This window comes from Megalobrama amblycephala, linkage group LG10 (genome assembly GCF_018812025.1).
Source record: "Megalobrama amblycephala isolate DHTTF-2021 linkage group LG10, ASM1881202v1, whole genome shotgun sequence".
Classification (NCBI taxonomy): domain Eukaryota; kingdom Metazoa; phylum Chordata; class Actinopteri; order Cypriniformes; family Xenocyprididae; genus Megalobrama; species Megalobrama amblycephala.
In genome coordinates, this window is record NC_063053.1 from 18,963,306 (window position 1) to 18,976,442 (window position 13,137).

The 13,137-nt window shown below is 35.8% G+C and overlaps 2 protein-coding genes across 2 annotated transcripts; one reads left to right on the forward strand and one right to left on the reverse strand.

Annotated features, from left to right (window-relative positions):
* Positions 1 to 1,118: 1,118 nt before the first annotated feature.
* On the reverse strand, positions 1,119 to 8,891 carry ppa1b (inorganic pyrophosphatase 1b). The gene is made up of 11 exons (XM_048205193.1): positions 8,536 to 8,891; positions 7,039 to 7,103; positions 6,631 to 6,684; positions 6,217 to 6,336; positions 5,154 to 5,240; positions 4,880 to 5,006; positions 4,667 to 4,794; positions 4,493 to 4,578; positions 2,028 to 2,103; positions 1,857 to 1,896; positions 1,119 to 1,444 (listed from the first exon to the last, which is right to left on the reverse strand). The coding sequence occupies exons 1-11, from the start codon at positions 8,594 to 8,596 to the stop codon at positions 1,413 to 1,415; spliced, it is 876 nt and encodes a 291-aa protein (XP_048061150.1). The 5' UTR covers positions 8,597 to 8,891; the 3' UTR covers positions 1,119 to 1,412.
* Positions 8,892 to 9,060: 169 nt separating this feature from the next.
* On the forward strand, positions 9,061 to 13,026 carry eif4ebp2 (eukaryotic translation initiation factor 4E binding protein 2). The gene is made up of 3 exons (XM_048205194.1): positions 9,061 to 9,372; positions 10,187 to 10,363; positions 10,550 to 13,026. Exons 1-3 carry the CDS (start codon positions 9,240 to 9,242, stop codon positions 10,579 to 10,581), a joined length of 342 nt encoding a protein of 113 aa, XP_048061151.1. The 5' UTR covers positions 9,061 to 9,239; the 3' UTR covers positions 10,582 to 13,026.
* Positions 13,027 to 13,137: the final 111 nt, after the last annotated feature.

Consider the following 13,137-nt stretch of genomic DNA (forward strand, 5'->3'; position numbering starts at 1 on the left):
TCTCTCCATCTCTCCAGGCCTTTTAGGTTGAGGCAGCTTCTTTACCACAACATGTGCCACATCATTCTCCTCGAGGGTTTTTTTTTGCCCCAGGTTGTCTTTCCTGGTGTTTTGCCTTGGCATGATGGCTTTTCTACAATGTTTATGACATTAAAAATAAAACATATGTAATGTAATATTACATTAAAATATTTTTAAGACTAAATTTGACTTGTGCCCCATGTCTCATTTTACCCCAAAGCATTTGTCTCACTTTACCCCACCACCACATTTTAGAAAAAAACGGTCTCTCTTAGCAATTCAGGCTAATCTTCAGCTAGCATCATCACATGGTTTTATATGTTGGTAGTTCATCAACATGTATGATATAAGTTTTTCTACCTGAATCATTTTGCTTTGGCACAACAGTTGATTAAGTTGACCGCAAGAAAATTTACTTTTACATGCAAAAAAAATATTTTTGTGAAAAAAACATGCTTAGCACAGCACCATGAGGTCCTCTCCTTCATGGCCAAGGGGAAATGTGATGGGCTTGAAAACATAATTGTCACATAACCACAAATGTGTTCCGTTGCCGAGATAAAGGGGGTGTCTCACATTACCCGATGTCTCACATTACCCCACTCTCCCCTACTACTGCATTTATCAAAAATACAGTAATAACAGTAATTTTGTTAAATATTATTACAATTTAAGATAACAGAAACATTAGAATTGCATATCCAGTCACCACTTTCACTGTATAGGAAAAATATGCAAGTGAATGATGACGAGGCTGTCAGTCCCTAATATTCTGACTAACATCTGTTGTTGTACAGAACAAAGAAAGTCATATGGATTTGGAGAAACTGACAGAAGTTTCACTTTTGGGTGAACGATCCCTTTAAAAGAGATGTGTTTTGGATGCACCATCTCTAAAGGACCTGTTAAAAATAATGAAAAAATAAACTTTTTTTTGTCCACACTAGCATTATGGATCCTCGATTTCTTGTACATCAGCTCACTCTTGTGACAATTATATTTAAACATTGCATTATTATTGTTAAAATTGTATTTATGTAAAGACAATCTAATACAAAGCAAAAGCTATTACCAAAAAGTATCTGATAACAGCAGTGTCATATGAGAAAAGTTTATTAAAGCATTTGTTCCACATCTTACAGTACCTGAGTTTGACCAGACTATTTAGTATCTCTAACCTTAGTATCTGTTACACAGAATATCTAACCATTATCAAAATCAACATAACTTAGCAAGACATCGGTTAGCTCCTCTAACTGTTAATTTGAGATTTAGTCTCCAGATAATATGTTAAGTGCCCATGTTTTCAAATAATATCCATTATTCTAGACAGAAACTGACATGCACATTCTAAACATGATCATACTGGTGCATTAACAGTGTTACGTTCTTCAGTTCTTTGCATAGTAGAACCACTTGTCAACTGAAAAAGAAAATGAAACAATGTAAATATGATGCACGTCTTGAAAGAAAAAATGTTATTCATTTGTAAATGTAAAATTGAATACACAACAGTAAAAAATATAGGTTACACTTTATTTTACAGTGCCGTAGTTACATTGTAATTACTTAAATAAGTACTGTGTAATATTAATTAACTACATGTACTTGGTATAGAGTTACAGTTAGGGTTAGGGTTTGGTTTAGGGTTAGTTACTTGTAATTATGCATAATTTACTATTATTACTATAGTAAGTACACATATTAACGTGAAACTACAGCACTGTAAAATAAAGTGTTACCAAAATATATAATAATATAAAACTAAAATAACAGATTTTAAGAGATCTGAAAAAAAAAAGAAAAAGACAAAAAAAAAAAAAAAAAAATCTAACCTGAGCTTGGAACTGGACTGGAATCTCCACATGGGCATGACTGAAAATAGAAAGAAAAATTAGTTTCAGTTACCACATTAGTAAAGTATTATTTGATAAATTAATACATCTGTATATCCATTTTATTAAATAGTGAATAAAGTCCTGTGAATTCAAAAATAAAGTTCATACTCCATCAACAACTGCTTTGGCTTCATCTGCCGAACAGCAGAATGGACTGTCTCCCTCTGAGACACACGTGTTCTTGCTGCACAGTGAAAAAGAAAAAAGCAATGACTTGAGGTGAAAAGAAAACAAAGCAAATAAAATTCTCTTTATTTCATATTATATTTATGTATTTCAGGTTTAAACCAGGGCTGCATTCCACTCCAATTTTAGACATGCACTTGTGAACTTCCCTAAGCACTTCCTGTCAGGGGAATCCATGCCACCATTTTTAAGTGATTTCCACTTCGTGAAGTGGACAAGGGAAGTTCATATAGACAGACTAGGGCTGCACAATTAATCGAATTTCTAATCGCGATTACGATTACGGATGCCACGATTTCGTAATCGTTCAAAGGCGCGATTACAAGGAAAAATATCCACTTACATTATTCTGCGTGTTTTGAGCATATTACGTTGTGAGAGGAGAATACTTCAGAATGTAAAAGGTCTAACCCAGCATAAAAGAAGCTACCAGTGACGTAGGTGTACGCTGATGGGAAACACCAGGACCCGCCATTTTAAAAAGACGTGTACACAGCCTAGTGTTGTCAAAAATATTGATATTTTGATATGTATCGATACTGAAATATCTGAAACGATACCAATACTCCTCTCTGCAGTATCGATACACCGATACCAGCTGCGCGTGCTTGCTCTCCTCTCTGACAGCGAGTTGAGACGCACGCGCCTCCTCTCATTCACAGCGCAGACACATAATAAAGCCGCCTTTGACATACAAATGCCAAAATAACTTCCTTTTCGAAGTTTATTAATGGTCAAATACACTAAGAAACAATATCACAATGCCCATCTTGGTGAGTATTCATGTAAAACAGTTCAGGAAGAATGTGTCCGTGCGTTCGTCAGGTCTTAAAGGGACAGTAGCCGAATAAACGTGCCGCTCTCTATGTTGTTATTGTTAATCAACAGACAAAAAGAAAATCACTTACTGCTCTTGACTGATTAATTTCTGTAACTTTAATTGATTAATCTGTATTTAATTTTTATAATGAAGATTATCCAATATTATTTTACATTTGATTAGCCTACTTTGTTTTTTATTCAGTTTCTTACCTGATTACTACAGTTAGATCTACCTAAAAATAATTTCTATCTTTATTCTATTGTATTTGTGCTATAGTTAGTAATTTGTTCATTTGTTCTTATTTTGTCACTGTTTACTTGTCTTTTTTAAATTCAATTTACCATTTGAAATCAAGCTTCCTTGTGCTGTGTGTAATATATTGTAACAAAATTACCCCATTGTAAAAAATACATTGAGTTAGCAAATATTTGTGAGATAATTGTAATGGTAACTGATCAACGTTTATTTATGAGAAAAACTTAAAAGCTTTATCATTTAAAGTGATCTCTTCAGAAGAAATGTTTGACTAATAAATAAAAAATAATATTAAAAATAACTATATGACAGTGTTTTTTATCATATCGAAGTTAGAAATTCCAGTATTGTGACAACACTGTCACAATATATTTACTCCACAAACTAACTCTACAAACATGGAAAAGAGTGATAGATTGACCTCTCAACCTTACGCTGAGGAGAAAATCCAGCGTGACTTTGAACAGACCAAGCAAAACATGATTATTCGTTCAAACAATGATATAAAGCTATTCAAAACATCATTGAATGTAAATTGTGATAATCGTCATTAATAATCGCAATTACAATTTCAAGGGAATAATCGACAATTATGATTTGTGTCATAATCGTGCAGCCCTAAGACAGACCCTCGTCCCCTCGATTTTGACCGAGGGAGCAAGTCTACTCCGATGTACACTTAAAGCAACTCTATATCCCACAATTCAACTTGATTGTGACATCACAGCAGATCGCGCTTAACTGAAGTGTATGATATATTAATTATTTAGAGAATTAATTGCATAATTATTGTATAATATAATTAATTATGTTGAGATTCGATCGCATAATACTTGTAGCTACCATATGTTCACAGTCAAAGTTTATTCTATTGATATTTTGTTTCATTTGTGTAATTTTATTTTTCTCCAACAGCTCATATACTATATTTTTTTCAACAACTTATAAGCATATAAGAATGGTGCATAAAATATACTCATAAGTACAAAAGGGGTTTAAATAATAAATCAGCTCCATAGTGAATTCCAAGTGATCAAGGGCTTAGTGCGTTTCATTTAAACCTTATTCACGAGTTCCGCCAGTAGTGGGCACTCCTGCAGCGTAAGCAATGACGCACATCCGAGTCCACGAAACAGAAGGAAGTTAGTGAGTGAAGAGCATTAAAATTTGGATTGGTACGCAGCCCTTGTCTACACCTTTATAGGCTATCTGTAGTGATTGTAAATGGAAGAGCAAACAGTCAGAGCTGAAATAAAATACTATGCAAATGAGAAAACAAATGCAGACGGCTGAAGAAAGATTCCCTCACCAGTTTAGTTCTCCAGCATTGGTTTGTTGTGAGATAAGTGCCTTCCAGAAGCCATGGGTGGCTTTGATTGTCTCAATGGCAAAGTTCTGGAATAAATGTAGCATATTTACAGAGCTGTTAAGGCTTATGACCAATCACAAAATAAAGCTTGTTTACAACACTTTTTCAACATACCTTGTCTTTGAACTCTCCGTTAAATGCAAACTGGTTTTCAGGTTTCCCATCAGGTACCTTGTACCTCCTGAACCAGTCAACTGTGGCCTCAAGGTAGCCTGGCTTGTGTCTCCTCACGTCACTAATGCCTGTATTTCACATCAGAGGAATAAAAACAATCACAAATCTGTATCTCTCTTCTAAGTAAACAGGAAAGCAACAAGTGTCATTTACTGTTCAAGTCCTTTGCCTCAGGGTCATCAACATTGATTGCAATGACTTTCCAGTCAGTTTCTCCTTCATCAATCATTGCTAAGACACCCAGGACTTTCACTTTGATAACATCTCCACGACTGCACACCTGCAAAGATCAAGCATTGTAGGGTTTGTTTATCAAATCCAACTTTAACTGCACATACGACAACTTGCTTCATTATAAATTTGGGTTTATTATGAATTTGGCTTTATTTCATTCAATACTTCAAAAGACAAACACCAGTATCAATACCTTGCTACCAATTTCACAGACATCGATCGGGTCATTGTCACCACAACACCCTGTGTCATTGTCTTTGTGCCCGGGGTCTTCCCAAGTCTGTCAGAAAATATTTAAATAAAGTTGTTGTAAAATCTAAAAAAAAGACTGGATTAATGATGCTGAAAATTCAGTTTTCCTATCACAGGAATAAATTATTACATTTTAAAATATTTTAAAATTAAAGGGTTAGTTCACCCAAAAATGAAAATTCTGTCATTAATTACTCACGCTCACGCCGTTCCACACCTGTAAGAACTTCGTTAATCTTCGGAACACAAATTAAGATATTTTTTTTTAAATCCAATGGCTCAGTGAGGCCTGCATAGCCAGCAATGACATTTCCTCTTTCAAGATCCATAAAGGTACTAAAAACATATTTAAATCAGTTCATATGAGTACAGTGGTTCAATATTAATATTTTAAAGTGACGAGAATATTTTTGGTGCGCCAAAAAAACCCCAAAATAACGACTTATATAGTGATGGCCGATTTCAAAACACTGCTTCACCAAGCTTCGGAGCATAATGAATCAGCGTGTCAAATCCGCAGTTCAGAGCACCAAAGTCACGTGATTTCAGCTGTTTGGCAGTTTGACAGGCGATCCGAATCATGATTCGATACACTGATTCATTTGTGCTCCGAAGCTTCGTGAAGCAGAGTTTTGAAATCAGCCATCACTATATAAGTCGTTATTTTGTTTTTTTGGCGCACCAAAAATATTCTCGTCGCTATATAATATTAATATTGAACCACTGTACTCATATGAACTGATTTAAATATGTTTTTAGTACCTTTATGGATCTTGAGAGAGGAAATGTCATTGCTTCCTATGCAGGCCTCACGGAGCCATAGGATTTCAACTAAAATAACTTAATTTGTGTTCCGAAGATTAACGAAGGTCTTACGGGTGTGAAACGACATAAGGGCAAGTAATAAATGACAGAATTTTCATTATTAGGTGAACTAACCCTTTAAAAGGTCTGTTTTATTCTATGTATTTAACGTATGGTCGGTGCTGATTTAATAGGCTTACTTGAGGGATTGCTCCATAATTCCAAATATAGCCTTTGTGTGGGAAAACATTTGCCACATAGCGCAAATTGCCCTTCTTCACATCTTGCTTAATTGGGTTCAGAGGGTCTTTTGTGGCAATCTGAAAAATAAAGCATATTGTTGACTTGCAGAATATTCACGCAGACATCAACTGGTTGATGGGTCATTATTTTGTTTGAATATCAGTACACAATACACCACAAATGTATGTTAAATGTGTTTTCTTTTCAACATCACTTAGTCCTGTATGTATTGTGTTGTATGCATTAATGTTTTAGGTGTGTAAATATATGGCCTTACAAAATATAAGGCCTGTTACAAAGTCCTCTATTCTATTGTTTTATTATGTTATACTGAAAGTTATGTAGTTTTGTACTGTTACTGTTGCTCATACCTCCATTTTTGCATTTGTCCATCTTGGTACTTCAACAACCATGTGGAAAATGTTCTACAGATTAAATAAAAATTATTTATTAAAAAAAGAAAAAGAAAATCTTAAGCAAGTAAAAATTCATATTAACATTCATATTACTAAAAAGCCATGAGAATGATTACTCATAAAGTTTTAAACACATAAGATATCAGAGCAGTCCAAAGTATTGAACGATTTAAGATGACACTGTTAAAAGGGTAAAGATCATTCCTCTCGCAGACTAAGTCCCTTCACCCGATAAAGAGCTGATATACACTCTGCTGTGCTGGATTGTGAAATGACCATTAACAGCCAAAGGGCTCCCACAAGGGAGGGGGTATCAACACTGTGACCCTGACAAGAGAAACTAGGAACATTAAAATACTGTACCTGAGATTCATCGGCACACATAGGTATGTCATGGAATGGTGAAATATACTTTCCATCGGAGTTCTCTGTTAAAAAAAATAAAGTTACATATGTAACATAACATTTCTGTACAAATAAATATTTCAAATGCAGTTGTGTGCTTCAATTACTTGTACATCTGATCACTTAAAATCTTGCTGAGCAAGATCTTGCTGTTTTCCATATTTTCCAAAAATAATTAAATAATAAAAACCCATGAATTGTATAATAACTAGCTCTCATTAGCCACCACATCCACCTTGAACGACACGTAATGAGTTCTGTTTTTGAAATCTTTAAAGCCTTCACTCTTAAAGGTAAAGTCTACCTTTCCCAAAATATAATAACAATAAAAAATCTGCATAATTTATTTGAGTAGAATGTCCAAACTGCTCTTTTCCACTCATACAAAAGTGACCACAGCTGTCAAGCAAGAATTTATAGCAAGATTTTTAGTAATTAAAAATGTAAACAAATTATAGGCACTGTTATGCTATACATTTTGAGCACTGCAACCATTAAAAATGAATATGCCTGTGTGATAATTTAGGAAAATATTTATACGACAGAGAATGCCAAATTTTCATAAATGTGTTCTGGACAAGCCAGCCCAGGCATTCAAACTTTAGTACACTGGATGTTTTTAAGCATTTTTTTTAAACAAGACAAGTCAGAACATCAAATAACACTAGTATAAAAGCAAGCTCGGATATTCTGCACAAATTTTCACTGGGTGTTCCACATAAGAAAGAAAGTCATACTGGTTTGAAACATAAATTAGTAAGTTCAGTGTGTTAATGATAACGATGATGTTAATGATTTTTCCCCAGTGTGCATATAATCTGTCAATCATGTTACTTGTCAGAAGAGAGAGGTGATGTCATACTGCTGCTATGGGTGAGATGTCTAATGCACAGGTGGCAACTAAACTAAACAAAGTACACCCAATTTTGAAGAAATTCAGTATATCTGATTAATCTATGTACTTCATATTTTATTTATCTGAGCTCATTTTAGACAGAGCAGACAAAATAACAGAACCAAAAATCATATTCTGCAATAATATGATGCAATGAGCGTCCCTGTAGCCTATTTGCCCGTCCTTCATTTACACATTTTAAACAGCAATACAACATAAAAAGTTAGCGCTGTTGCACTGTTTGGTAATAATAATATAGTGTCGTCCATTTGGGACTTTCAGTTTTCACTATTAAACCGGTATTACATGTTTAGTTTCTTTTAACTAAGAAGACCTTTAAACAAATAGCCATTAAAATAAAATGTCTGTGCTAAATATCTATTTAATATCGTAAATTCATCACATTTACTGTTTCTTTGATTAAGTTTAGGTCATAAATGACGCGAGGAAAAGCGACACGTGGGACTTGCGGCCCAGCCCCTTTCATCTTAATTCAATGAACATCCCAGACCGTACAAACTCCTCATCATCACTCTCCGAAGAACAGAATTCATACTTACTAAAATAGAGCCTATAACTCAAAGTGTTAGGGTTTCCTCTTTCTTCAGTGGAGAAACTCATATTGTGCGCTATTGTGTATTGATTCCGGTAGGCTGTGTGTAAAAGGACAGCAGCGACTTGCTTGGGGGAAATCGCGCATGCGCAGAAGCTGATTTGCGCGTAAGCGTTAAGTGTATGTGCATCTGATTTGTGAATCGGTAATGATATTCAGTGCTAAAAAAACAACTTGTAAGAAAAATGTAAATATCACACTTTTAACGCAGTAACTTTCAATACGTTCAAAGACAGTTTTGTATATTTGCAGCTAAATCAGCCTAAGCTGTTTTGATTCACAACCTGGTCAAGTTGATGTTTACCTAGTTTATCTGGTCAGCGAATTGATTTCCCAATCTAACCAACTATATAATATTTTTATATTTATTATTATATTTTTCCATTGGCGTGCATGCGATGTAATTCTCCTTTGACGTAAAAAAAAAAAAAAAAAAAAAAAAAAAAAATCTCCCTTGACGTCATATCCTCCCAGCGCTCTTCGCTTCCTGCCTGGCGGAGGGAGGGGACGGTGCTGACGGCTGGGAGGACGAGCTGAACGTCAAGAAAGCCTTGGGAAAGCGATAAGAAACGAGGGGAAAGGGCCCGAGGTTTTTACCTTGCATCGGGAAAACGTATCGCTCGACTCTGATTAGCACCCAAAGCAAGCGCAATGTCGTCCAGTCGTCAGTTTAGTGAGAGCAGGGCCATCCCGACCAGGACGGTGCTGATCAACGACTCAACGCAGCTACCTCACGACTATTGCACCACTCCTGGAGGCACTTTATTCTCCACCACCCCGGGAGGTAATAACCCGCCTGAGACGTGTGCTGTATGTCCCGGCTGATATCTGCAGCCGTTTGCATGGAGACAGTCCAATGTTAGAGGGTGGCCTATGTTGGCCAGGAAGCCGTAACCACATAAAAGGCTGTGTTTCAAAACCTACTGTTCTATCTGCTTAGACAGTATTTTTGGGGCTCGTAGGAAAGTTTAGTTATTTTGCATGTAGACTGTCTGGTGATGCTCAAAATTTTGAGACGTTTAAATCGGCGATGGCCAAAGATGTTGCCTAGGAAGGCAGCTGACTGGGCTTTTGAGACACAGCCATGTAGTTCAAAACAAAAACAGCGCCGCCTGTGCTTCGCTCTTATCAACGTGATTGGTCCGCAGTGACTGATTGACAGAATAGGACAGAACAAAGAAATGCATTCCATTAAACGCATACAGAGACCGATACATGTAGCAGTATACACCCTATCAAGTGTGATATTGATAGCTATAGATCAACAGTATTATTGTTGTGCATTGGGTTAATTATACTGTTCAAAGGATTATATACTTATTTGTTGTGACCATTCATACTAAATTAGTCTCATTAATCATCTTTGTGATTTCAAAAGCACGACAATATATCATATTAATATATCTATCTCACACTTTTCAGGGATATGGTCAGCATTCTGTATAATTAATTCACCATCATGTTGTTTTCAATCTCATATGACTTGCTTCTGAGTAACACAAAAGGAAATAGGTCATATTTCTTTAGGATGGTTGTGTCAGGCTGGTAGTTATGCAATAAAACTTGATTATAACAGTATGTTTGTTGTGACAATGCAGGAACCCGAATTATCTATGATCGTAAGTTCCTATTAGACCGGCGTAACTCACCCATCGCCCAGACCCCACCAGCACACCTGCCGGTTATCCCAGGAGTGACGGGCAAGAACATCCTCAATGAAAACAAGAGGAATGAAGCTAACAACATCAACAACCATGATGCCAAACCAGGGCAAGGTTAGTCTTTAAAACCAACCAAACTGGAACTGTTTCCACTGGAACCTCCCTGCTTTGTGCTCGACCATCTTATGTACACAAACAGTAATGGATCTGGTTGTTAGCTCACACCATTCTCTGTCTGTTTACTAGTTGGTCATGCATGGTGCACATGAATTTGTTTTTCTTTTTTCTTTTGTGTTGCAGCTGAAGATGCTCAGTTTGAGATGGACATCTAAAGAAGAGGAACCAACGTGAAGAACGATTAATTACCTGGTACCTGTGTGCCAGTGGCTTGGCTTGTAGAAACCAATGTTGTGAGCCCTCTCCTTTTGCTCTCTCTAGCTGCTGGGTGCTGCATAATCATGGGGATAAATGACTAAAGTTTGCCCAGTGGGGCTGCTGGAGCCCTGAAGGTTAACCTGTGAGCCTGTTGAGCTCTTTTTGTTTAGGTTTCAGGGCTGCCAGCAGCTGTTCTTGCTTAAGTCACAGAGCAAGGGAAAAATTCTTTATTGTAAGTGCCCGGATATATTACCAATTTACCGTAATAGACTCATAAACAAATCAGCCATCAGAGATTCACTGATAGTTCAGAGTACACTGTTCCAGTTGATACCCTTAATGCAGTCTACTTTGTTCACATGTAAACTGATTTGCAGTCAAGTCAGGAAATGCAGTTATCTGCAAGTTCATGTCCTCCCAAATGTAACGTGTATATATATTTTTTTTCCCATCCAAAACGGTTACTGGATCTTTATTTCCCAGTTTAATTACAAAGGGACAGCAGGATTATCATAATAATCATAATTTTGATTAAAAATGAAAGAATTCTATATTCATTCCAAGTCTTTTATATCAGTTAACTTTTTTTCAGGTATTTGTTGAGCTCAAAAGAATAGTTTTGTAGAATTGTCCAAACCACATACCTTAATCACTCATTTGAATTTTTACAGGATTATGATGCCAAACAAACGTATACAGATTTTTGAATCTTATTTAGAACTAACCCAAAATGAGCATGAGCAAATTCTTTGAATTTCCTTTTGCCCAGTGTAATCATAAAGGAAATAACATCTGATCACAATTTTGAATGACCAAACTGATATTTTAGGTCAGAGAGAATGTTTCCGTTCATATTCGTCCTGCTAACAGTATGGTTTGTACTTACCTTTGCATGGTGAGATGTTTGAAGCGTCAACATCAGTTCTGTTGTCACATCCTCTGGTAAAAGGTAGACAATACCCAGTACTGTTGGACTGGATCAATGATTTAATATACTTTATGAAATGATGACAAAAAGAGAGCTGGTCTCAGGAAGCACTTGCATTATGTACCTAACAAGTACACATCTTATGGCTCCTTTCATGGGAGAAATAGCACGGTGAATATTTAACATTAATATCAGCTGTGACATCTGCTGTCACTTTCCGATTACTACAATCCTTACAAACCTTGATAATCAAATCAAAGGTAGGAAAGCACTGAAGTGTTGTTTTGGTCATTTTACTATTGTCTGTCTCACAGCCACACAATGTGAACGATTCTTCAAAAGATGGATAGTTTTGTAGTGACCAGACATTCATATTTTGATTCAGATCAAACATCTTGAAAACTTGAATTGAATCTTTCCGATGCTCTTCTATGCATGTTCTTTTGGTCTGCTTCTTAGTCTTTAGATCACACGTCAGATCATTTAATCGATGTTGATTTTTTTTGGGGATGCCAAATCTTGTGGAAGACAAGTAGGTTTGATTAATTTGGAAAGAGAATTAAGCAAAGAGATTATCCAAACAAAGTGACTTAAAGAGGATAAGACTTATTCTCATGACTTTAATTTTCTCTTTCTGTGCTCCACTCATTCTCTGAAGCACAGAATGTTTTCTCTCTCTCTCTCTCTCTCTCTCTCTCTCTCTCTCTCTCACACACACAGTGATCTTGTGCTTAGCCTCTGTATCCATGCCTTACTTTACTAAGCTGAGCAGCTGTCAAATACAGTTCTCTTTCATACCTTAAAACAGGATCAGTTCCTTTCTGTTTAATTTCTTTCTGACTTTCAAGTTGAGGATACGATCAAGATATTGCTATGTTTTACTAGAAAACATTTATATTTTTGGAAACATGTTTGTTACCATTTACTTTCTTACAGAGATGGGAAGATTTGCACATACAGCAGTTTAATGTTTGTAACAGTAAGGGGTTGGTTAAAGAGAAATGCAGTTTAGGTTTGACTTTGATCGGTTGCAGTTAAACTTTCTATCATGTATTCAATTCTGGTGAAATCCTTCACAATTAGATGAATTTTCCAGTTTAGACTTTTGTAAAAATCACATTCAAGTAACAACGGTTTACAGTAAAGGAAACGTATATTATACTGTCTTTCTGTAATAGATTTGAGTTGTCAAATCCCAGCTTGTTTCAACTCTGCAATATGGAGTTTAAAATTATTTTTGTTTAAAGATTTAAAGCTTATTTTGCTTCATACTTTTCCCAGGTCTCAGAAACTATCAGAAATGCATTTAGCTCTATATGAGGGAATATAGGATGGAAGTGTTCTTTCTAATGTGGTGGAAATTGGAAACTGTATTTTCTTTCTTCTTTGAGACCCTGTTCTGTTTAATTTTAATGAAATGCCAATGCCAGTGGACACTGTTACAGCAAAATCAATAAAAGTTCCTTGATATCAACTCTGTCTGTCTTCTCTTCCTGCTGTTCAAGTGCTTGTGCATTTTAAAGGTGCCCAAGAATGCTTTTTCACAAGATGTAATATAAGTCTAAGGTGTCTCCTGAATGTGTCT